Source organism: Aulonocara sp. 'chitande type north' Nkhata Bay, linkage group LG16 (genome assembly GCF_057382095.1).
Source record: "Aulonocara sp. 'chitande type north' Nkhata Bay isolate Kocher_YH1m ecotype deep benthic linkage group LG16, A_spYH_male_GT1.1, whole genome shotgun sequence".
NCBI classification, from domain to species: Eukaryota; Metazoa; Chordata; class Actinopteri; order Cichliformes; family Cichlidae; genus Aulonocara; species Aulonocara sp. 'chitande type north' Nkhata Bay.
In genome coordinates this window covers 39,860,959-39,887,714 of record NC_141359.1, presented here as the reverse complement: position 1 = coordinate 39,887,714, position 26,756 = coordinate 39,860,959, and the positions used below count along the sequence as shown (strand labels likewise).

The window sequence follows — 26,756 nt, the reverse complement described above, 5'->3', positions numbered from 1 at the left end:
GTTAATTACAATACATCCATAATTTTGTATAAAGCTTTTACTAAACTTTTACCGGCAAATTTACAAACTAGATTTGAAATTCGAGAAAAGGTTTATAATGTGAGAGGCTTTGGAGAATTCAAATTACCCAGAACTCGAACAACCCGTAAAGGCTTTTGTGTGTCTGTATGTGGTGTGAAAATCTGGAACAGTCTGAGTTTACAATTGAAACAATGCAAAAATATTCATAGATTTAAATTTCTCTACAAACAGTTGGTCTGGTCACAGTATACTCAATGATGGGTTTTAGTGTGCTCTGTAATGTCTGTCCTCTTACCATTGCTGGTATGGATTCCAAAATAAAAAATAAAAAATAAAGTGTGCGTATGTATGTACATATATGTACTTGTGTGTGTAGATATATATGTATGTATATGTATGTGTGTCTGTTACTTGTAGTTATTACTGCCTGTTACCTGTGGTAATGCAATTTATAATTTATATATTCTGTATTCAGTTATGAAGGCTCTAATTGTTGGTTGCGAGCTGCCGCTTAGATGCTTGTATCTGCCCGGGGCTGTTGATGGGTCTGTATGCAATGATGGGCGTAGCTGCGGGAAGTTTATTGTTTTTTTTTGTTGATGAGTGAGTATAGGGGTGGGATTTAATAAGTTTTCTTCGTCCCACTCCTTTTTCAGGCAAGTTTTGTTTTTTGTTTTGTGTATTTTATGTTCAATATAGGTATTTGTTGTGCCTGAAAATGAATAAATAAATGAATGAAAAATGAAATGAAATAAGGGGATTTGATATAATGGGGAAATAATCCTGCTGCTTTTCCAGCATAAACATTGTGTAGACACGGAGACATTCATGAAAACTTTTCTTATTTCAGATATATTTAGATTTTCAAAATAAAAATGAGTCTGATTACTTATGAGATAATGCTTCTGGGGTTATTATTAGTCAGTCCAACACAAATGAACATGATGCCACAGGCGAAGCAAAACTAAACACACTGAACATGGAACGACAAGACTTTCAAAATAAAACAGGAAACATGGAGAGACGTAAACTGGGACATGCAAGCTTGACACAAGAGACAGAGAGAGGATGAGGGACACAGAGAAGAGAGACACAAGGGGAACCTACAAAGACAAGGAGACATAGGAGACAGAAACTAGACGAACACTAAACCCAGACCAGGCCCCCTGACTCTCTCTCTGCAGACGTATCTCCTCTGCCAACGACAAAAACTGGTAAATATCTAACTGTAAATATAACAATTTAGTGTTGTTTCACTTCTGCTGTTTAGATTTTAACTCAGGCTCGATGTAGCCTCTTGAATTTTTCTGACAGAGAACAGTGACTCAACCTGAATTAAGCAGGCCTGCCAATAATCCTCCGGGTTGTTCAAATATTGAATAAAGCAGAGCTCCTGTAACCACACAGTGCAAAGAGGGGCAGACCTGTGACAAAAGCCGGCATCTTTCATAGTACAAGAGAGGAACGAACACAATTGCACTATATTAATTAGATTATTCTCTATGCAACACAGTACTATAACATTTATTATACTGTACTATTAATATGATTTATTTCACTATACATGTACAATAACAGGAAATGTTTCTTTGTATTTACATTTAATTATGTTGTTTAGATGTTTTACAAATGATCAGATTTTACACAACACGGATGTAAAAAAACAACATTTTTATAAAATCCGGGTACGTGAGGGTGTGGTGAAGTGAAATCAGGTCAGCTGCCGATAACAGGCTGTGATTAAAGCGAGCCGTGGCTAATGAGAACAGCAGTGCAATCAGCAGAATACAGCGAGTCAAGAGGTTAATATGAGCGTGACAGCAGACCCTCGGACGGCTGTCAGGTGATTTACAGTGAATCACAGTTAAACATTTGTGATGCTCAACAGTCAGATTTAAGCTTCGCCCGAAGCAGCAGAGATGAGACCTCAGCATGACTGAAATAGTGTTTCCTCCGGTCCCCTGGGCGATTTCTCTCATCGCCAATCAGAACTACCAACTGTCCTCTGCCTTTATGGGAGGTTGGAAGGTCAAGGTGGACACCAAATACCGAGAAAATAAGTTAGAGAGGTTTGTGCATCATGTGTAGGTTTGATGCTAAAGGTCAGAGAATAAAGTTTCACCTGTGCACAAACTCAATCTGGTTCAACCAGGTGACACAAAAGTGTTCAGAATAAATCATCAAACTGTGTTAACGCACATATTAGATCATTAAACGTTACCATCTTAGTGTCATTGCAGCTGTAGAACATTACACAGCAGCAGACAGTTTCAATCTTATTATGTAAAATAATGCACGATGGGGCAACAGCGTTACAGGGTCATTAGGGTGCAACCCCTGGACAGCACAGACTGATTAAAGGCAAACAAAGCACCAAAAATTATTTCTATTGTGTTACTATGGACTTCTCTCTGTAAAGGTATCAGTCCAACAGGGTTAGCGGACATTCAAGCACAAAAAAGAACAGGATGATTATCTGTAGCCTGCCTCTAATATCTAATGATCCTCTATCCAAGAGTAACATGCACGTATCACTTACCTGTTTCAGGATGGTGTAATTTGAGCCATCCACACTCAATTTGCGGATCTCGTGGTGGTCTGCCATAATGAGAAAGGGCTCTTCAGCTAAAATGAGGAACATGCATCGTTAGAGGGCTTCTGCACGCTGAGCAAACCTGAGAAACTTAAAAAAATCTGACTTACCTGACAGAGCCTTGCACGTGTTAGGATTACGCTCCAAGGCTTCGTAGCCATCCACACACAGGCATTTGTAGGAGCCGTACGTGTTTATGCAGCGCTGGCTGCAAGGAAGCGTCGTGGAGCACTCGTCAACATCCACACAAGTCCTGCCATCGTCCTTCAGATAGAAACCAGGCCAGCATTTACACTGATCACAAAAGCAGAAACAAAGAGTTTTGATCATGAGCGCAGGAAACAAAAAGCCTCAGTCGAGCTGTTGCGATGCTTCCTCTGCTGCAGTCAGACAAATTATTAACATGTTAACTTGTGTCAGAGAGACAGCTTTGTTATTAAAGCAACATCAAAGCCATTTTAGAGCAGCTGGCAGTAACAAACCATGTATCTCTGGGCCTCAGTGTAATGCAGGTCAGCAAAAAGCACCCAAACCAAGCACCAAACAGAAGTTGGCATCTAAGCCATGATTTAGACGTACTGTTCCTCAGCTTAAAAACTGCACTCCAGTGACCGAGGACCCCACAAAATAACTGAAAGTGCTTGAATCAGCTGCTCTGGAGCCGCTGCAAATCCCTTTCTTATCCAAAGTTATAACCTTGAGGGCCTTTCTGCTGATCTTCCTGTTCAGGCCACAAATGGATGAGCTAAGGGTCCGCATCGACGTGCAGCTCTGCCCCTGCTGCGATCAGGAGATGCTTCCTGTGCTTCCAGCCTCTTTGAAAACCACCATCACGAGGAAGAGCAGGAGAAGAAAATTCAGAGAGGAAGCGATAAAACCGCCGCAGAACGACAACGGGCAAAGGCACCAAAACACTCCGGGGGTGTGGCCTTGAACTTTGACCCCCGCACCATTGCCAGGTACCGCAGAACCGCAGAGTGCAGTGAGGGAGCAGGTGTTGGCAAATCATTAAGCTCACCTTACAGTTTTCAAGGTTATTCAAAAAGTGAGAGGCAGCGTGTGCTGTATATACTCCCACCCATCTTTATCTGTGTAATGAAGTGCAAAGTTAGCCTTGATTTATTATCGGCCATTAATCATTCAGGTCCACCACTGCTAATATCAGCTCCATATTTCACCTGCTGCTGAATTGGAATTTATGCAAGTGCTTAAAATGTAGGTCACAGTGTTTGGCACCTTATAGCGTGACTCATGGTTCCAGATGCAGATGAAACCCTGAGACTCATTTTTAGGCTGCTTTGCATGAATTGCAAACTGATTTTGGTTTGCTGGTCTTTATCATCGGTGATGCCCACTGGACACTTACCTTATAGCCTACAGGAAGGTCCTGGCAGTCCTGCGTACACCCGCTGACTCTGCGGTTCAAGCATTCGTTCACATTGCAGTTCCTCTCGTCCGATCGGTCCCCGCAGTCGTCTTTGCCATCGCAAAGGTTCCCCTGAGAAATGCAGCGTCCGTTGGAACACATGAAGAAGGAGCCATTGCACAAGCTTCCTGAAAAGAGCAAGACATGGGTGTGAAGGCAGAGCGCCCTGCAATTCCTCCGTGAAGGCGAGGAATGACTTGAACCTGGGATCCTGGGAGATTAATCCCTTTAAGTAAATCTCTCCGGGATGCAGCGCCGTTTTTGTTTGCAGCATATATACGCACCAGCTTCCTGGGTGATTGGTGCTGCTGATGGCACTGACGAGAGTCCAGCTGAGAGCCAAACAGCAGTCTTACCTGCAGCCAGACATTTAAGGTTCAGAGGCAGTTCGTCAGAGTGGTCGGGACAGTCCGCGTAGCCATCGCACTCCCACTGAGAGCTGAGAAGACAGCGCCCGTCCCCACAGCGAAATTCCTCTGACCCACAGGAACGATAGACTGAAGAAAGAGAAAGACAGCCGCTCTCTTACTGCAGGTGGCAGCGACATCGTTTCAGATTAGGGCGCATCTTTAGCTGAATCCAAATCAGTTCTGTCAAATCAAGCTGCAAAAGCGAGATTTCCACGACTATGGTTCATAATGTCATTAGCATGGTGATCTGGAGGCGTAATGGCATTCAGCTGCGTTGGCCAACATCTCTACACTAAATGCACACGTTTCATCAGCCGGTAATCATAAACCACGGCTGCCACAGAGAACCCCCCCTCTGCGAGACAAACAGTCAAAGCTGCAGCGAAGCTAATAAACACAGAACGTCGTGCACGTGTTTGAAAGCAGCCCAACATACAAGGACAGGATGTGATTCACAGGCCGACGCTGACTTTCTGCTCGCTGCCTTTGGGCCTTTTTTAAACTTCCTGCTACTTTACATTAATAAGACGGTCACTCAGACGCCTTGCTGAAATACAGTAAGTGGTTTGGTGATGATAAACAGTGCAGTGTAGTTACAAGTATCACATCAACACAACTGCTGCATTACAAAAGAATCAATTCAGTTTTATTTACGTAGCACCAAACGACACCAAGTGTAGGTTTCCTGCGAATGGAGCCGTAGCTTAAATAGACAACAGTCCTCGATGTAGTTTCTTTAAAGTCCAAACAGGTCCACAGCAACAGAACTCCAAATTATGCAAACGTAAAGCTCAATTCAAAATGGATGAAGAGAGATTTCGAGGTCAAAAAACTACGTGGCTCCACTGTCCCCCAACTTCCTGTTTCTGCTGCACTATCAAAATAAAAGCATGCATTTCAAATTAAACTGCATGTAGGCTCCTACACCAAGAGTCGCCTCAAGTTGCTTCATCCTGGAAAGACCCTGCAGTAATCTTACAGAGTCTGAGCTGGCCCCGCCCCTTCCTGAGCCTGAGGAGTTTTTCCTTCCCACTGTCGCCAAAGTGCTGCTCATAGGGGGTCATTTGATTGTTGGGTTTTTCTCTGTATGTGTTATTGTAGGGTCGACCTTAGAATATAAAGCACCTTGAGGCGACTGTTGTTGTGATTTGACGCTGTATAAATGAAACTATTAATATTTATTCTTTTACATTATTCATATAACACATTTAATGTATAAAATACTGTTATGGAACTTGCCTGGTGCAGCTTTCAGCACGAGCACCGTGATAGTGAATATAAGAAAAATGAAAAACAAGATAAATCTACTTGCCACATTCCACCGACTCATCAGATCCGTCTCCACAGTCGTTATCGTGGTCACAGACGAATCGCTGGGGGATGCACGCTTTGTTGCGGCAGCGAAACGAGCTGTCATCGCATGTGTTGTTGGGTGCTGATGCATTAAAAGAAATTAGTTAAATTGCAAATCTGTGGATAAACACTGTAAAACCAAACATGCAGCACTCTGAGCAGATGACATCACGTCTGGGGCTAATCAAACGTCTGAATGCAGATAAAACAGGCTGAAACTGAACAATCCTAATCTATTAACCACTGCTTCACATGTTTGCTCTGAACATAAATGTTACGCAGAGATTAGCAGTGGGCGTTTGGTTGGTGGGTTCTTTAATTTGCTGTGGGACAAAATAAGTTGCAACAAAATGACAGCGTGCAAACACGCGTCGACTTGAAGCTTCGTTCTTTGAAAGAATTAGTTCTGAAGAATTTACCACAGCCAGCAGCGGAAAGTTCGTCACTCCCATCAGGACAGTCTCTCTCCCCGTCACACAGCCAGCGTTTTGGAACACAGGCATAAGACCCGGGGCAGCTGAACAGCCCCGGAGCACACGTCACCGTGCCTGAGAGCAAAACACAGACGCACTTTCAAAAGAGTGCATCCAATCAGAAGCGGACGTCTTAGGTTTAGTTTGGATGTTACCTTGGAAACGCTTTCAACTGATACTCAGTTCTGACCCCAGTAAACTCGACCCATCGCTGTGCAGAAACAACATCCTGACTGTGCTTTGGTGCATAAATGATGCACGTCAGCAATGAGACAAAGGTAAATACAGTCGTTCAATTAGCCGCGTACAGCTGAATGCAGATCTTGCTTTGGACAGTAATTGTAAGTGAGGAGCCTGTGGACCGTTTCTTCCTTGACACTCCATTACAACCAAATTATACAACCGGTGCTCACAGCAATTCCTGTCTCTTTATTGCGGTAGTATTCGTTTCATTTTATTGTAAAATTCATTACATACACATCTCATTTGCCCATTGAAATAGTTATGTCTCCGGGGCCTCAGTGATGAAAAATCTATTTGCCTCAGTGCTCGCTCGAATTATCAGAAACGCCCGCAGTCTCATTTGTTGCCTCATTAAGATTGTTTCATTCTCTACATTCATTTCCAGCTCGGCTACAGGACCACGTGAAGCCACGGCGCTGTAATGCGATCCGGCGAATGTGACCTTTTATAGCAACATCAGACTTTGCACGACAGCTGAAAGGGCACTAACCACAGATCTGCACGCTCTCATCCAGGCCGTCCTCACAGTCGTTCTCGCCGTCGCACAGCCACTGCTTGGCAATGCACTTGTTCTTGGAGCAGGCGAACTGGTTCCACAAGCAGGATGAGTCTGCAGAGGGCAGTGGACGAGGAATTTCAGTGCCATAAATCACACAAAGTGAGGAGGAAACAACAACAAATGTGCCATAGCCTACAGAGGGAGCAGAGCATTTTTAATCAAAACTCAGAAAGTGGGCTGACTCCTACTTGCCCCTTGGCTTGCTTGTTTTTCTCTTTAGCTTTTCAGCTCAGCAGCACACATACGTGCACATAGCTGCCACACCGCCCTTTGCAAACAGCACTTTTCCCAAAGGAATGATGGATTGTAGTTACAAGGCAATAAAATCACTTGAATATTGATTCAAATCATTTTTGCTCTTCGTGAAACGATACTGGAGTGGGACCGGAAACCAAGGATGCATTCTGCTGATTACCGTGTGCAGAAGGAAGAATTTGTGTCACTGAGGCACCTCGTTTCCCCGGCGAGATGTTCTGTGGTCTCATTCTCTCTGATGTCAGGCCCAGCAAAGTCTGCCAGAGCTTTGATAAGATACTGGGAGGAGGATACGGGATGCGCGCACCAGGTCAGACCGCAGCACGAGCAAATATGGATACGACTGAGGGTGGGGGGTGTCTCTTCCTTTCTGTCAGACTTTGCACTAACTTTATGTGTTCTGATACCACGATGGAAGATAAGGACGAGATAAACATTAAACAGCTAAATCTGGAAACCACGATTATCCAGACTTTCCGTGTGCGATACCAAATTTGCACTTCAAATGCAAACAGCTGCTTCCTGTGTATGACAGAACAGCAGGTCTACAGCACGATAATCGTATCAAAGAAAGTCTTTCATGTCTCATTCTCAATAGTGTTTTGCACAGTGGAAAAGTGCACTGTGAATCGTGACGAGACAAACGAGTGTTTGGTCTAATCAGCCGTGGAATTTCACATTTCTGAAACGTAATAACGTTTTCCTCAAAGCACATTCCCGGTGCAGTTAGATTATCAGTGGATGGGGCTTTTTATATGATAATTAACTCAGAGGGATGGGAATATTGTCTATTTGTCCAGGAAAAGCTATTCAGAACTTCTCAAAGAATTCTGGCGTAATTCATATCAGCTCTGACAGAAGCACATTCGAAGCACGGGGACGTTATCGTTTCACACAAAACCACATTTCCAGTTAAAGGAATGGAAATGGTGTTGTGTGTTATGCATCTGCTACAACGTTCGCAGGCAATTTACAAAATAAATCTGATAACTCGGAAATGCATTAAACTTGAAAATTGCACTGAACTCCCTCTTCTATTGTTTGTGGCTGAAGTCCTCGGTAATTACACAGGAAGAAAGGCCACATTTGTGTTATCGCAGAGAAATGCTTTCAAAGACATGCACTTAAGTCCTTTGCTCGCATTTTATTTGTGTTTGTCTTAATTATGTAAGCTGCTGCCGAGCTGCTCGTTTAAAAATAAATCGCTGAGGCTGTACTCTGAATGACACGTGGATGCTAAATGCTAACTGTGTAGCTACTTTTGGCATCATGATCTCAGTTTAGCATGTCAGCATGCTAACATGAAGCTGTTTGGTTCTGCAAAGGTCATGTGTCACAGGAAGTAGAAGTTTGTCAGTTCCGGAAATATTCATCAGTGACCTGTTTGTGGAGTGATTACAAAGATCAAGGAATCATAGAAGTCACAGGATGCCTTTCATCAGTCGCAGAAACAGCTGAATTAGATGCTAATGTTCAACGATGTGATGCTGATGCTCTGATGTGCAGAGCTGGAGTAACTGCAGAGGATGCAGCTGATCAGCTGCTGAAGCTAGGACAGGAAGTCGGAGTCTGCGCTGCGGGACTGTTTTGATCACGCGGACTGGGAAATGTTTCACGTGGCCGCCAGAGACATTGATGAATACACAGACTCAGTCTGTGGATTTATCAGGAAATGCGTGGAAGATGTCGTCCCATCCAGAACAGTTAAATCCTTCCCAAATCAAAAACCGTGGATTAACGGAGATGTTCGCGCGGCACTGGCGGCACGGAACACCGCCTTTGCCTCCGCGAACACATCGGACTACAAACACGCACATTACCAACTCCGGAAGACGATCAAAGCAGCCAAACGTGAGTACAGGGACAGGGTGGAACAACAGTTTGACAACCCTCGGAGTATGTGGCAGGGACTAAACACGATCACAGACTTTAGAGGGAAAACCAGCACACCGCAGACCACGGCCTCTCTGTGTGAGGATCTAAACGTATTCTACGCTAGATTCGACACAGCGAACACCATGAGACCGGACAGTGTGCGCACCGCGGATGACGTCAGGGCGCACACTGTGTCTGAGGAGGATGTGCGGAGGTGCTTCAGGAAGGTGAACGCACGCAAAGCTACTGGTCCGGACGGGATTCCCGGCCGCGTCCTCAGGTCATGCGCGGCTCAGCTGGCTGGAGTGTTCACGCACATCTTCAACCTTTCCCTCTCTCTGTCTGTAGTCCCAGCCTGCTTCAAAATGGCCACCATCGTCCCTGTACCCAAATCCTCCACCATCTCCTCATTGAACGACTGGCGACCTGTAGCCCTGACCCCCATCGTAAGCAAATGCTTCGAGAAGCTGGTCAGGGACTTCATCTGCTCTGCACTACCCGACTCACTGGACCCTCTACAGTTTGCATACCGCCACAACAGGTCCACTGATGATGCCATAGCCCTGACACTACACACTGCCCTGTCACACCTGGAGAAGAGAGACACGTATGTGAGGATGCTGTTTGTAGATTACAGCTCAGCATTCAATACCATCGTTCCCTCGAAGCTGGACAGGAAACTGCAGGATCTAGGACTGAGCAGCTCCCTCTGCAGCTGGATCCTTAGCTTCCTGTCTGACAGACGCCAGGTGGTCAGACTGGGCAGCATCACCTCATCCCCCATCACACTGAACACTGGTGCTCCACAGGGGTGTGTACTGAGCCCTCTCCTGTACTCACTCTACACCTACGACTGCACAGCCACTAACAGCTCCAACATCATTGTGAAGTTTGCGGACGACACTACAGTGGTGGGTCTTATCACCAACGGTGATGAGACGGCTTACAGGGAGGAGGTCAGCGCCCTGACCCACTGGTGTCAAGACAACCATCTCACCCTCAACGTCGCAAAGACAAAGGAGTTGATAGTGGACTTCCGGAGGTGCAGAGAAGTACACACCCCCATCACCATCAACGGCGCTGCTGTGGAGAGAGTGAGCAGCTTCCGGTTCCTTGGCGTACATCTGGCTGAGGATCTTACGTGGTCAGTACACACAAACAAAACAGTGAAGAAGGCGCAGCAGCGCCTCTTCTTTCTCAGGAGACTGAAAAGATTCGGCATGAGCCCCCGCATCCTCAGGACCTTCTATCACTGTGCCATTGAGAGCATCCTCACTGGATGCATCACCACCTGGTATGGCAACAGCACCGCCTACAACTGCAAAGCTCTCCAGCGAGTAGTGCGGTGCTCTGAACGGATAATTGGAGGTGAGCTTCCCTCCCTCCAAGACATCTACAGGAAGCGCTGCCTGAGGAAAGCGGGGAGGATCATCAAGGACTCCAGTCACCCCAGCCATAAACTGTTCAGACTACTTCCATCAGGAAGGAGGTTCTGCAGCATCCGGTCCCGAACCAGCAGACTGAGAGACAGCTTCTTCCATCAGGCCATCAGACTGCTGAACACGTCATAGACACCTCAGCTTCACTACTGGAACTTCAACATTATGCACTCCACACTGTATATAAATGCCACTTGTTTTGCACATATTCAACTCTGTATATTTTATATATTTTATTATTATTATTATTATTTTATTTTATTTTTTTACTATTTAATTTGTAAAAATGTGTATACACACACACACACACACACACACACACACACACACACACACATACACACACACACACACACACACGTAGGAAAATATTTAGTATACACATCCAGAAATGCATACACTATTATATATTGTACATATATTTATTAGTTTCAGGTTGGCCATTCTTGTATTTTGCTCGTTTGTGTTGTTGTGTTTGCACATCTCTGTTGCTTGTGGGGCTCGCACACAAGAATTTCACTCGCATGTGCTGTGCCAGTGTGCCTGCACATGTGATGTGACAATAAAAAGTGATTTGATTTGATTTTGATTTGAAGAGAGGTGACGATGAGCAGAGGTGGCTTCATGCTGAGAAAGAGCTCCTCAGATGTGAGGTTTGATTTGAGCGTGCTGATGGAGACGTTTAGAGGAGGTCAGAGCTTCACTCTGTCTCTCAGAGAAAGCAGATGATTGGCTGAGGTGTGCAGTAGGAGCAGAGGTGGGTAGAATAAGAAAGTAGAATTTTCTGTACTTTCCTGGAGTATTTTTAAACACTAGTATCTGTACTTCAGACAGGCTGTACTTTTGCCACCTTTGAGTAGGCGCGACAGGTGGGTACAAGGTGGGGGTGGGATACAGGATGACTGCCTTCTTGTTTGCAGTGATGACGGAGAAGCGGAGTCTCTCGTGTTTACAGGTGACACTGTGATTTTTAGAGCAGGTGGAGGAATCCCTGCAGAGGGTAGCAATGAAAGCCAGTAGAAACAAAACAGAGTACTCGTGTGGACGAGGGGAGACGGGAGGAGAACATGTAAGGAGCCTGGAGGTGGGCGTCACAACTGGAGGGGATCAGGCGCGACACGAGCAGAGATGAGGGAGAGAGGATGAAGATGGAGCTGCCAAGCAAGAGGAAACGAGGAGGTTTGTGGAGATGCAGATGGTTGGTGCGACAGAGGAGGATGCTGGGAGGAGAAGTAGCTGACGCAGACCTGTGAGTGTGAAAGTGCTCGTTTACCTCACAGAGAAGGCAGAGCTGAGCACAGCCGACTGCTTAGCGACTCCGCCCACAGGCCACGCAGCCTGAGACAATGCAATGAACTGACAGCGCCAATCAAGTCAGCAACGGTTTCCACCCTGCGTGTGTGTGCGCATAACTTCATCAGGTCCAATTACCTACGACGCCGCGAACCACCACCCGCATTAAAGCACCCGGCTCGTTTTTCCCTGACGCCAGAAGCACTGACATGTGAACGGACGTGTGTACAAGCTTCTCATTTTGTGGGCAAATTACGTTAATCCATACCACGACTTAACTACGGTCCTCCTGTTTAATTGGAGAGATCTCGAGTTTGCATTAAGTTCTGAACACATTAGCATGCACGAAAGCAGAAGAATAAACGCTCTCGCAGCCTCTGGTGAGGGAAGCAGAGGAGTGGCATTGTACTGTGTAATCCTTTCATATGTCACCGCTTTCCAGTGAACCCATATTTCCATCTTCAGTGTAACCGCTTCAGTGAGTGATGGCTCATTAATTAATTGTTACACTGGAAGGGCTGTATATTATAATTCAAAGAGAGCAGGGGAAAATGGTGCGTCTACCACCGCCTCGCTCTGAATTCAGGGTCAGAATTAGACTTTCAAACAAGCAGCAACACCCACTTGAGAAATCTCAAACGCACAATCAGGCTAAGCAAAACAAAGTGAGAAGGAATTGCCTCATGGCGCGATAAACAATCATCTCGTCTTTCTGCCTCCTATTTATATATTTAACGTGATATTTGTTGCAGGCCTGGATCTATTTAAATGACAAAAACATTACAACAAACAGCTTCTAGTTAATAGAAAATAAATATCCTTGCAAGCGCTGACAGCGTTGTGTGCGGGAATAAAATACCTCATCTGTTATTTCAGTTTATTCTGGGGAAGCTCTTCTGAGAGGGCAAAGATTTGTTGGCCTACCGCATTGGAATTCATCTGCTCCGTCTTCACAGTCCTTTTGGCCGTCGCACAGCCACACGCTGGAAATGCAGTTCCCGCTTGGACACGCAAAGTGTCCCTCCTCACACTTCTGCCCATGGGAAACTGGCACAAGCAACAAAACCAAGTCAGTGCGCTGGGCTTTAGCAGCGATTGAGATCATTATCTTTCCTAAGCTCTCTCTGGAGCTCTCATTCCTCTGTCATAATCGTCTCTGAAAACGAGATCTGTCTTAAGTCTTTTCTAATTGATGCCGGCTTCCTCGATCTGCCTGCGAACGAAGAGGCAAAATGTGTGTCTTTGTGCGTGCCTGCGCTCACCCTGGCAGTTGGTCTCGTCAGCGTAGTCGCCGCAATCATTGGCGCCATCGCAGATCCACGAGGCGTGGATGCACAGCGAGGTGGAGTTGCAGCTGATGAAATCTTTTTCTTTCACTCCCAGCTTGTAAAAGTGAGAGCAGTCGGTGTGGTCTGAATACAAAACACAGAAGCACAACTCGTCACAATGCCACTGCTGTGTGTGTCTGTGTGTGCTTTAACTGCGATGGAGGACTTACTGCAGTTTTTCTCGTCCGAGGCGTCGGCGCAGTCAATGACCTGGTTGCACCACGCTGAGCTGGGCACACAGCTCCCGTCTTTACACGACGACTCTGATGAGCCGCACGTGACATCTACGGTAGAAGATCAGCATTTCAAAGAGAGACGGGAACAAAAGCAGCACTCGTGCAGCTCGGAGCAATACTTGGACTCATCTGTGCAGGTGGAGTGCTAACAGCTACCTGAATGCCATGACCTTGTGTGCGCTTCAGTTTTCTTCCCATGTCCATTTCATTTTTCTGCATCATCAATCTGCCATTTTCTGCTATTTTGATTATGTAAAAAAGTTTTTGTTTCATGTCCCATGAAAAGAAAACGCTGATGAAGGTACAACATGTAGTCAGGTAAACTCAGCTCTGTTATAAAGCTGCTACTGTCTGCTCAGGCAGCTTGATATAAACACCTCAGTATGTTTCTGCCTTTAAAATAAATACTCACATTAAATAAAATCACTGCGCTCTGTTGGAATAAAGAAAACACCGTACAGGCTCCCAGAATCAACTTTTGGGGTAAGATTCTTTGAATTTTTGCACTCACTATGATCTCGTGGCTCATTGGAGAGCAAAGGCTCAGCACAGCATGGGGTCCAGCGTGAAACACTGACAGAAGCAGTAGTGTAACTGGGTTCTGCCTTCACGGATGGATAGGAGGATGGATGGCCCAGCAGATCACAGGGCTGTAACTTACTGCTACACAATGCTTCGTCGGAGTTATCCCCGCAGTCATCGATCCCGTCGCAGAAGCGGTTGGTGGCCACGCACCGCTGGTTGTAGCAGGGCCGAAAACCCTTCCGGCAGCTCCGGTTGTCTAAACAAACAGAATTGCATGTATGTGTTAAACTCCAGTATGGTGACATTTAGCTCTTATAAGAACTCCAGACCAAGCTAACGTGCTTTTTGAGGCTCTTACCACAGTACTGCATCTTCTCATCTGATTTATCTTTGCAGTGGGCAATTCCATCACAGGTCAGCTGGAAGTCGATGCATTCTCCATTCCCACACTCATACTCAGTGTAGATGTTGCAGGAGGAATTCTCTGCTGCAAAGGAAGAGTGTGGAAATATTATTGCACAACTGTGTTCCAGCATGGAGCGACATTTACATTCGGTCAGTATGAAAACGCTGCGTTCAATAACACACTTTCAGTCGGCCGGCTGCGAATTGTGGAGAATATCATGATGCTGCACTGATGGTCGATTTGGTGTACAGCGCCATAACATGAAATGCCAACATTTGTCGTGATTTTCTCCAGGCATGAATTAAAATTCCAGCAACTTTCACAGACTTTGATCAGCCGTCCTCTGAACTGCTACTTGCAGCTTTGCAAGTCAAAAATGCCAAACTTCCTCCTAATGAGTCAGACTGGAGTGTGGGTAAGAAGCCTGCCATCGTCTGCCATGACATCCAAGCGATCGTCCAGCTCCGAGTCACTTGCCACGTTCAAGCTGGCCAAACTTTCCTCGTTTGAACAGCTCCACCCACCATATGGTCTACCATCACTGCATTTCATATTCAAGCAGCAATGTCACATTAGCCTCGTGACTCGACGTTATACGTGGAAAACAACCTGCTCCTCTCGACTTTTCTGATACTCAAATATTGTGCACGGCAACATGCAGTAGCTCATGCTGAACCTCTGCACGTGCTGTAAAAGCACAGCTGTTTGATTGTGTGTAGTTATGTAGCGAGGACGGAGTTCAAAAATGTCAGTTTATGTAAAGAGACGGGCAGAGGCCGGGTTACACCGAGCTCGTAAATGTAGGCAAAGTAATCCTGATGACTTACACACACATCTGTTGTCGTCTAAAAGCACACGCTCTCCACGGCAAGTGCAATTGACCCTCCCGTACGGGGTCAGCAGGCAAAGGTCGCCGCAGCCTCCGTTCATGTGTCTGCATGGGGACAGCTGACCTTCAATAAGAATCAAACAGAAGCAAGTCCGGCTTTTAAAGCAGTCACAGTGATGTTGTTTTAAAACACAATCCTAAAGTCGAGTGGCTTACCTTCAGCAGACTTCACACTGACATCAGCAACAACATGACTTATTTCAAAACGGCTTCCAGAGCAGCTTCTTTCCCCTGTACTGTCTGAAGGTCTCTATCAATATCTATACCAGATGTTATCATCATGTTGCTTAGCAGCTGCCTAACAATATGGCTGACAGCATTTATGCAGCATTTCAGAATTACCCACAACATCTTATAAAGGCATGCATGTTTTATCTAATGACAACATCTATGTTATATCAGAAAACTTCAACTTTGGATGACTTTGCATATTATGACACATCATCTGGTTGCTTGGCAACTACCTAGCAATGGGATGAAAGCACCTTTTTGCCAATTATTTGGTATCTAATTTATATAAACAAAAAGTTAATTATTCATGACATATTATAACATCCTTGTGTTGAGCAGCAACCACATAGTGATGCTAGGTTGCTAATATTTATAGATTTTTTTCGCATATATACACATACAGCTTAAAACATACTTAAAAAAGGAACAACCTGCCTGATGCTGTAGCATGCAGCAGGAATTACAACGTGTTGTTCGCAGGATTTTGTCCAAAATAAGTCAAGAATGAAAATGTTACTTTGTGAGTCCGAGGTCCTGGCACTGAATATTCCAGAGTTAAGTGTAATTATAACTAAGTGGAAGCGATTGGGAACAACAGCAGCTTAGACTGGCCTGCACAGAGTCCTGACCTCAACCTGACAGGACGTCAGACGTGGCCTTCTCGTCCGACATCAGGGTCTGAGATCACAAATGTGCTTCTTAATTGTTAAAGAATTCCCATAAACACTCCTAAACCTTATGGAAAGCTTTCCCAGAAGAACTGAAAAACTCTTATAGCTGCAAAGGTTCATAATAAATCATATTAAACTGTGTGGATTAAGGATGGCGTGTCGAGCTCGTGTGACGGCAGACGAGCCGTTACTTCTGTCAGTACAGTGTGTGCGCGTGACTGGACATCATCCTGCTGTGAGTACGTCAATATTTAAAGTTGACAACACTCATCTGTTGTGTAACTTAGCTAAATATGTAATTATTTATAAAGAGGATATATGGTTATGATAAATGTAAAGACAAAAAAGTATAAAGTGAGTTTTAAATTCCTTAAATTTCAACCTAAATCTGCAAGTCCAGCCAATGGGGCGCACTCACACCCACATCCCTCTGCCCTACTTGGAAATTAAACTTTTTATGACACTTAAGAGACTCCCTTTATAACAAAAGTCACTTTTTATATTAATTACCTCTGAGGCTTAAGTTTCTAGCTGCTCTAAATAAGACCACTTTCATTTATCAGCCCTGGTGTTTTCTGCATTAAATTAAGATTCACTTTTACATATATGTTTTCTGTTGGGTATCTTCTATATACACACATCTGGGTAGAACACACGTGAAATGTGTAACTGTTGATTATTGATGTAATGTGATCAAACATTGAGACTGATCAGGATTGGTCTAAATGTTACTGAAGCGAAACAAACGTCAGTGTGGGAAGAAACTGTATCGAGAACAGACACAGACGCGCTCTGACTACATTTACCAGCCTCGTCTTTCAGTCAATGATCCAAAACAACATTAATGTGTCTAATATCCGGCCAAAAACACGCCACGGCTCGTGCAAACACACAACACACAAATATTTGCAGAAACGACTCTGCATACAGTGGCTATGAAATTCGCCGTATCCCAGATGTTCAAACACTCACAGTTGTTGGTATCCTTGGCCACAGTGATAATTCCCATTGGCTGGTGGGGAATATCTGCTCTAAGTACTTTGGTGTCGCCGCCTGTGTACTTGTTTGATCGCAGCACAGACCTGCGGGCCCAGTCTGACCAGTAGATGAAGTCTGCATAGATGGCGAGCCCGTAGAAGTTTCCAGGTCCTGATTTAATTATGACCTAAAAACGTAAAGAAAACACGGCTGTTAGATCGGAGATCGGTGACGTCACTTTGACGTCACCCCTGCCGCCCACTTGACTGCTTAACCCAGATGTTGGGGAGTAAATGACAGCGCCACTGGCAGAAAGGCAAGAATCCATCAGACGACACCCTCGGGGACTCTGCAGGCTCGTGGAGGGCCGAGGGGTGGGGAAGCAGCTCTGTAGTCTCAGCTCTTAGCAGGACAGGTTTGTAAGTGACATCACATTAGCCCTCTGCCATAGTGGGATTAACAGGACAGGTGTTGATTAAAGCAGCGCAGCGTGCGGAAGCAACAACTGGCCATCAGGTAAGTGAGAGACAGAGAGAAGAGGGGGAACCGCCAGATGGGGCGGGTAGAACATATTGACAGGAAATTAGATTTGGGAGTCGTTCGCTTTACGGCCAGAAACGCATTCGTTTTGTGCCGAAAATGAGAATATTTCATAGCTTCTTATCAGATTCTCTTCATTCAACAATATTCAAATATAACGCTTTAATTGTCACGTCAGCCAACTCCCAGCTGATTACTTTAACAGGCCTCAGATTTACGAACGCTGCTGAAGTAAAACGACACAAACTGCTTCCATGGACGTTCGCTCTCTCGGGGGTAAAAGGGCATCTTTGTCTTTTTCAGCTAAACATGCTGACATACCCCCTCATCGTGTACTCCGCTGCCCTTTGTGAAGCATTGCCTCCGTTAATGTCCCCACTCTCAAAATGGCACAGAGCACAAAGCTCTGCAACTGATCTTATTCTCGCCAACCGCTCTGCCAGCATGTGATGGCACTGCTGCCGTAAAACTAGTCGTACCCTCAAGGATACTCTGCTGCCATCAAAGTTTGCATGCATGTGAGTCACAATCAAACTGGCGCTTTGCAGAGTGTTTCACACTAGTTCTGGGACCTGTGCTGTTTTAATTCTGTGAATCCACACAGATTTGTTCTGCTGTTGATTTAAACACTGGTGCAAAAAATCTATCTTTTGTTTTCCTTTAAAATCGTCGGCTTCATGTGTGCTGTCTTCATGCTTTCTCTTCCATAACAACAGTCTGGATAAGCGCTGAAGTCGACAGTCAGCTATCTTTGTTTAATTCACACTTTTTAATTGGAATGGAGTACCTGCTCCCCGAGCAGTGTCACTGCAAAGCCTTCATTAGCAGGAGCACACTGCAGCAGGGGCAGGTGGGGTCCCACAGGTGAAGACTTCCTCAGCCTGGTGACCTGGCTCATCAAACATATGGGTGACTAATTGAGATGGGCTAAAGTGCTGAGCAGCAGAGGTCATATTAAGGCGAACCTTAAACCCACAGCCTTACTGTAACGCTCTGCACACCTCGGACAGGCTGGTTCTCTCCAGCTTCTATTATATGCATCAAATTTTTATGGACACAACGTGAACTCTTTTCACAGACTTTTATTTACTCTGGCTAAGAACAACTTTATCGGCGCCATCGGAGACGAGTGACAAAGAAAGATAAAAGTTCGGCTGGAATCTGAGAGCTTCATTTCAGAACTTTCCGTCCATGAATCCTTCCTCACACAAACTTCCAGGTGGAATATTTGAAGCACAGCTGTGTCTGTGGTCACTCTTGGGATCGGACAAACACTACGGGGGTATTAGAGACGGCGATAATCGCAGCCAATAACATTGATTCTTTCACTCCCTTTAAGCACAGGGGCTCTAACCATCACCATGCACGGGCAGTTTTTGTTCCTCTGATGTTTACGCATTAAAATTACAAATGATTTCGAATATGGAGGTGATCGTGCTTTTTCTTACAAAAACAGTTTATTTGTGATATCACACATTATCAGTTCAACATCACTGAAGTGGCAAAAGACACAAACTGAACAGAGAACTGCTGTTGTCCTTTATATCTTTAAATGTCAGTATTTTGCTTGTAAAAATCAGGTTTTGGAGGCAGGCAGGTAGCGTGTTTCATAAATGTGACTGTATGTATGATCCACACATGAATAAGTGTTCTCACCATCAGCCTTCTGTTTCTGGATGCATGCAAAGCTGAGTGTGACCTGTGCTGTAATTTCAGATATGAAACCTCTCAGACTTTTAAAGAAGAAGATGGAGCACATGGTCACTGACCCAGGTAACAGCTGTGGATGGAGAAAATGTGAGGTGACCGACAGGAGTGGACGGTCCTCAGGGTGAAATGAACGAAAGGATTAACTCAACTATAGTTTTCATTCGTCTGTGTGCTGCTTTCACTGCGTCAGTATCCAGAGTTCCTGTTGATTTGCAGTATAAACAGACGAATAATTAGACACTACGAAAAGCTCGATTTGTGCACAAGGATGGATTTTGGCTGCTTTGCCAGTGTAAGTAAGTAAGTAAGTAAAATTTTATTTATATAGCACATTTCTAGATAGAAATCACAAAGTGCTTTACAAGATATAACAGATTATAAAAATTAAAAAAAAACAAACAAGATACAAACAAAGTTAGCAAAAAGCAATTTTAAAAAGATGTGTTTTTAGCTGTTTTTTAAAAGTAATCAATGAATCAGCGGATCGTAAGTTCTGAGGAAGGGAGTTCCACAGTCTGGCGGCCACAGTAGCAAAAGCTCTATCACCCCTAGTTTTCAGTCTCGTATACTGAGTGACAAGTAGGCCCTGACTACTCGACCTCAGAGACCTACTAGGGGCACAGGGCTGTAAAAGTTCAATAATATGGTAATAATAATATTCTTCTTCTGGTTGGCACCAAACGACTGCTATCCAGAATTAACAATTTCTCTCTCACCATCAATAACTCGCTGGTCCCTATCTCTCCCTCTGTGAAAAGCTTGGGTGTCATTCTCGATAGCACATTATCCTTTAACTCGCATATCAATAATATTACACGTGCAGCATATTTCCAACTCCGTAACATTAATCGCCTCCGCCCCTTCCTCACACCTCACGCCACTGCCATTCTCATCCATAATCTTGTTATCTCTAGAATTGACTACTGCAACTCATTATTATTTGGCCTCACACAAAAATCTATCAACAAGCTCCAACGTGTCCAGAACTCTGCTGCCCGTATTATTACTAGGACTTCTTCTACCCACCACATCTCCCCAATCCTGAAGCAACTTCACTGGCTCCCGGTCAAATTTCGCATCCATTTTAAAATAATTCTGTATACATTCAAGGCTATTCATTCTCTCTCTCCACCGTACCTCTCTGACTTATTACAGATGAAGCTCCCATCCCGCTGCCTCAGATCTTGGCATCTTCTCTTTCTCTCTCTGTTCCCTCTGCTCGTCTGATCACAATGGGAGGGAGGGCCTTTAGCTGCTCTGCCCCTCGACTTTGGAATTCCCTACCCCCGGACCTCAGAAATATTAGTTCATTCTCTCTTTTTAAGTCCACCCTTAAAACTCATCTGTTTAAAATTGCCTATTCTTAAATTTCTGTATGTTTTAACTTTTATCTTCTATTTTTATCATTGTGTACATTTCCAGTTTTTATCTGTTGTACAGTGCCCTTGGGTGCTTTGAAAGGCGCTATTTAAATAAAATGTATTATTATTATTATTATTATTATTACTGGGTCTATGTCTATCTGGGGCACATAAGAGGACTTCGGTTTTATTTTCATTTAGTTGGAGGAAGTTTTCAGCCATCCAGCCTTTAATGGTTTCCAAGCACACATTTAAAAGCCGCAGCTTAGAAGCCTCCTCCGGTTTAAAAGACATATAGAGTTGGATATCGTCCGCATAACAATGGTAACAAATATCCTCAAAAGGGCTCAGAATGTGCTGGAGAGGGAGTAAATAAACTAGAAACAGTAATGGCCCTAGCACAGAGCCTTGTGGCACACCAAAAGACAGAGACGCAGAAGATGATCTATACTTAGAAACTGCCACAGAGGAAAATCGGTCAGAGAGATACGAGGAGAACCATTTCAATGCAGTCCCAGAGACACCGACCCAGTGTTTCAGCCTGTTAAGTAAAATATAGTGGTCAACAGTATCAAAGGCCGACGTAAGATCCAACATTAAGAGAACAGAACATTTACCTGCATCGCTTTGTAACAAAATGTCATTAGAAACTCTAAGAAGGGCTGTTTCAGTGGAATGAACTTTACCAAAGCCAGATTGAAATTTGTCGAAAATACTATATTTATCTAAAACTGCTGTAAGCTGCTTAGCCACGATCTTCTCTAGAATCTTAGCAATTAACGGAATTTTTGAGATCAGTGGCTCTGTCGTGCATAATAGCAGCTTGAAACTGTGCAAATTCAATCCTGTTAGAGGAACAAATGGAATGAAAGCAGCGGCCTTAATATTGCCATAAAGACACTCATTAAAGTGAAGACCTGTTGTCGAGTCTACCTGACTAATGTGGATGACAGAGCTGGCGGTCGCTCATTAATGTGGATGAAAAAACATCCACCTGTTTGTGTACAAAGGTGAGAAAGTCATCTCTTCCCTGCATATGTGAAAACATGCACGCCTGGGCCGACAGTATCAAGCCCCAGAGGTCTTCATTAGTTTTAAGTAGACTTTTTTTTGGCTGCGTGACAAAAAAATCTAAAATTAAAATAATAAATAAGACAAAATACAGAAAAAGAATAAAAAAGCACAATATATATTAGATATATATTAGAACAAAAGGCATCAGGCCCTGCTGTTACATGCTGCGTGACAGTCGGGGAGGCGTGCGCTCATTCATGGCACTGAATGGCAGCGTGCAGCTGGACTGCACTGTACCAACCTGCAGTAGTGCAGCGGTGTCAGTGACTCTCTTTTATAAAGCACTGTGTGAGTTACAGGGATTTGAAATGATGCCAGAATGAAATTTGATTAAAACAGTTGCTCATTTTTTGGACAACGATAAAAATATTATAATGAAAAATGAAATTAAGGGAGAGGCTCCATAAACAAGCACACGGTGCTCCACACAATGACACAGAGGCACTACTCACTGTAAATGTAGAGTACAGCGAAAAAACTCATTTCTTTATGTTTTACACAGAAGTTTTTGTCCTTTTTAAAGTAATCGTGACAAAAAGCTTCATGAACGTCTTTCAGACTTTGCCTCTGGCTGCTGCTTCACTCGCTCTTCGCTCCTCGGACAGTTTTCCGCTAGCGGTAAGCGTAAAGGAGGTGGGCTTGCTGTTTTAGTTAACAACCGGTGGTGTAACCCTGCCAACATAACAATCAAAGAAAGGATTTGTTGCCCGGACACTGAACTGTGTGCTGTTGGACTCAGGCCGTATTATTTACCCAGGGAATTCTCTCACGTCATCTTGGTGGCTGTTTATGTTCCCCCCTCTGCTAACCCCACAGCTGCATGTGACACTATCCACTCTGCCATAGCTCGGCTACAGACTCAGCACCCGAGTGCCTTTATTGTGATCTCGGGTGACTTCAACCATGTATCACTGGACAATACACTACCAACATTCAAACAATATGTGGACTGTCCCACCAGGGGAGAGAAAACTTTAGACTTACTGTATGCTAACGTCAAGGATGCATACAGCTCCTCCTCCCTCCCCCCACTTGGTAGGTCAGATCATAACCTGATTCACCTCACCCCCCGCTATGTGCCAATTGTGAGGAGGGAACCTGTGACCACCAGGACTGTTAGGAGGTGGTCAGAGGAGGCCTTAGCAGAACTACAGGGCTGTTTCGAGGTGACTGACTGGGAAACACTCTGTGAGCCTCACGCCGAGGACATCAATGAGCTTACTGAGTGTATCACAGACTACATAACTTTCTGCACCGACTCCATTGTTCCAGCTCAGACTGTTCATTGTTACCCAAATAACAAGCCGTGGGTGACTAAGGACATCAAAGCCCTCCTCAACAACAAGAAGAGGGCTTTCAGAGGGGGCAACAAAGAGGAGGTGAGGAAGGTCCAGGTGTTACTAAAGGACAAGATCAGAGAGGCTAAGGACAATTACAGGAGGAAGCTGGAGTGGAAACTCCAGCAGAACAGCATGAGAGAGGTGTGGAGGGGCATGAAGACCATCACTGGATTCAGGCCAACCAACAGCAGGGGAGCTGAGGGAGGTGAGAATAGAGCCGACGAGTTGAATCTGTTTTTCAATAGATTCGACACCACAGTGTCTGCTCCCACCCCCACAACCTCACCTGCAGTCAGCCTGGAATCCAGAGCCACACCACTGTGCCAGCCTCTCTCTTCACATGTTGCCTCCTGTGAGATTCCTGCCCCACCCATCACCTTCACTCAATACCAGGTTGAGATGCAAATGAGGAGACTTCACTCAGGCAAGTCTGCTGGACCAGACGGAGTGAGTCCCCTTGTCCTCAAGGCCTGTGCCCCCCAGCTGTGTGGAGTCTTTCATAAACTGTTTATGCTGAGTCTGAGTCTGCAGAGGGTCCCGGTGATGTGGAAGACATCATGCCTCGTCCCTGTACCAAAGACGCCTCGTCCCAGTGGCCCCCAGGATTACAGGCCCGTGGCACTGACCTCCCACATCATGAAGACCCTGGAAAGGCTCATCCTGGACCAGCTGCGACCCATAGTAAGACCACATCTGGATCCCCTTCAGTTCGCTTATCAGCCTCGACTCGGAACAGAGGACGCCATCATCTACCTGCTCAATCGTGTCTACACCCATCTGGACCAGCCGGCGAGCACTGTGAGGGTCATGTTTTTTGACTTTTCCAGTGCTTTCAACACCATCAGGCCGACCCTCCTGGGTGATAAGTTAGCAGCGATGCAGGTGGATGCTTCTCTAGTGTCCTGGATTGTTGATTACCTGACAGGAAGACCACAATATGTACGTCTCCCACAGTGTGTGTCTGACAAGGTGATTAGCAACACAGGGGCACCACAGGGGACTGTCCTCTCCCCCTTCCTCTTCACCCTCTACACCACAGACTTCAGCCACTGCACAGAGACCTGCCATCTTCAGAAGTTTTCTGATGACTCTGCGGTGGTTGGATGCATCAGCAGGGATGATGAGACAGAGTACCGGGCTGTGGTCGACTCCTTTGTCACGTGGTGTGAGCAGAATCATCTGCAGCTCAACGTGGCAAAGACCAAGGAACTGATCGTGGACTTCAGGAAGACCAGGAAACACTTGACCCCTGTTTCAATCCAGGGGGTCAGTGTTGACATTGTGGAGGACTATAAATACCTTGGAGTACACATTGACAATAAACTGGACTGGGCTAAAAACACCACAGCACTTTACAGGAAGGGCCAGAGTCGTCTCTATTTTTTGAGGCGACTGAGGTCCTTCAACATCTGCCAGAAAATGCTGAGGATTTTCTATGAGTCTGTGGTGGCCAGTGCGATCCTCTATGCTGTTGCATGCTGGGGGAGCAGGCTGAGGGTCGCAGATGCCAACAGACTTAATAAACTGATCCGTAAGGCCAGTAATGTTGTGGGGATGGAGCTGGACTCCCTCAAGGTGGTGTCGGAGAGGCGGATGCTGTCCAAGATAAAGACAATGTTGGATAACACCTCCCACCCACTCCATGACATGCTGGTCAGTCACAGGAGCTCGTTCAGTGAGAGACTGAGATTACCCATGATGCACCACTGAACGACACAGGAAATCATTCCTGCCTGTGGCCATCTCCCTGTACAACGCATCCACTTAACACACTGTTTGCTGCTACAGCTACACATGTTTCTTTTCCAACTATTTATTTATGAGTGACTTATGTATGTATGTATGTATATATATGTATATATTGTACTATTCTTAGTTAGCGTATTGTCTGTCTTGTCTTAATGTTGGTTTAAAATGGAGCACTGTAACAAAAAATAATTTCCCCCAGGGATCAATAAAGTATTCTGATTCTGATTCTGATTTCAGAGGAAAGCTTTTCTTTTTCGTGTTAAGCCTTAAAACGGCCCCTTGAACCTTTCAAGTGTAAAAACAGCATAAAAGCAGTCAACTAAATGAATGAACCAGTGTCATGTCCACACAGTTTCTCAAAAAAACAACTATGTATTACACATTACGCCTTCATCTTCTAAAAAGTAATGCAGCATTTACATAATTACTTGTTGTACCCAATTATCAGTTAATTCTGTAAACCTGTGGCTACAGTCCCGTACACTCTATCATAATGAAGACGCATCTTTCTTTGCGGTTTTATGTATGATCGCAAAACTGACAGCAAGATCAGCCCAAAGACTCGCCACAGTGCTTCTACTTGAGAAACACGGCGTCCACGGTAAGTCTGACCACTCATCAGGCTCTGGCTGCTGGGCTCGGTTCAGCAGGCACTCACTACAATCTCAGTTCCTCACCAGCTCTGTGTTAGCATGCTGTCTGTGCAGACGCTTCTGTCCTGGATGCAGTTTGCATCACGCTCTTCTACTTTGGTGCAAAGCCAACAATTAGAGCCTATTTGATGTTTTTTTTACCTATCTACACTGATCAGAAATGATCATCTTTGAAATTTGGCTGAGTTATGCCAAATGACACAAGAGTCTGTGGCAGATTATACAGAGACAAACAGAACGAGGGGTGGGTGATGGATGGCACAGTGCTGTATGTAAATGACACGTCTCATGAGAAACAAAGGTTTTGCGTGCTTTACACAGCTACTGAACCTTTACTTACTCTTTGAACCTGATCTCAGCCCTGACTAGGGATGGGTATCGTTTAGGTTTTATCCGATACCGGTGCCAAACCGGTACTTTTGAAACGGTGCCGGTGCTTAACCCTTTAAGACCTACCATAGAACCAAGTCCACCAGAGCTTATATTATATTTTTACATGCTGTGGAGCCATTTTTGGGAGCATTTCAAGTTGCTATACATCAATACAACCATCATAGCCCAGATTTTAATCATATGTATTCATTAAGTGCATAGTAATTACATAAATTGCAAAAAAGTGCAATAAACTACAAAAAAATTGAAAATCGTTTTTGCTTTTTTAACATATATTTGTAGTTAGAGAAATTTAAGAGGCTTATCCCTCAAAACTGTAAATACAAAAAAGTTGCACAAAATAGTTTCCCACCACAGGAAATTTATTTTGAGTGTCTTCATAGTTTTATTTTTGAAATACACCAATTTTTATACACTGCAGGAAAAACGAAAATAAATATTATACTGCAAATTTGCAAAAAAGCAGCATATGCATCAAAATAAACTATTTCCAGCAGTGCAATATGAGTCCTCAGCATCCCAGAAACGACACAGAAAGTCACAAAGTCAAAGATAACTTTTAAAAAGACGAGTATAGGCCCTGAGGCCCTGATAGTAAAAAAGACTACATTTCCGCGAAATGACGTCACTTCCGGTTTCGGGCAGGTAATGGCGGAAATGCAAAAGTTCGCGCTGACGTCTATTCCAACATAGGAAGTGTTATGAACAGCTGATCGGATCGGTAAAGCGTGT

At 44.7% G+C, this 26,756-nt stretch overlaps 1 protein-coding gene across 1 annotated transcript in view; it reads right to left on the bottom strand.

Moving 5' to 3' along the window:
• The window catches only part of lrp1bb (low density lipoprotein receptor-related protein 1Bb), a 276,779-nt gene that overhangs the window by 47,457 nt on the left and 202,566 nt on the right, over positions 1–26,756 (bottom strand). The window contains exons 44-57 of the mRNA XM_086266712.1: positions 17,199–17,391; positions 15,263–15,388; positions 14,388–14,516; positions 14,166–14,285; positions 13,439–13,552; positions 13,203–13,352; positions 12,865–12,987; positions 7,010–7,129; positions 6,223–6,351; positions 5,763–5,885; positions 4,397–4,537; positions 3,981–4,168; positions 2,725–2,908; positions 2,561–2,646 (exon numbers count right to left, since the gene is read on the bottom strand). Of these exons, the coding sequence (XP_086122838.1) occupies positions 2,561–2,646; positions 2,725–2,908; positions 3,981–4,168; positions 4,397–4,537; positions 5,763–5,885; positions 6,223–6,351; positions 7,010–7,129; positions 12,865–12,987; positions 13,203–13,352; positions 13,439–13,552; positions 14,166–14,285; positions 14,388–14,516; positions 15,263–15,388; positions 17,199–17,391 (1,926 nt within the window). The remainder of the gene's footprint in view (positions 1–2,560; positions 2,647–2,724; positions 2,909–3,980; positions 4,169–4,396; positions 4,538–5,762; positions 5,886–6,222; positions 6,352–7,009; positions 7,130–12,864; positions 12,988–13,202; positions 13,353–13,438; positions 13,553–14,165; positions 14,286–14,387; positions 14,517–15,262; positions 15,389–17,198; positions 17,392–26,756) is intronic.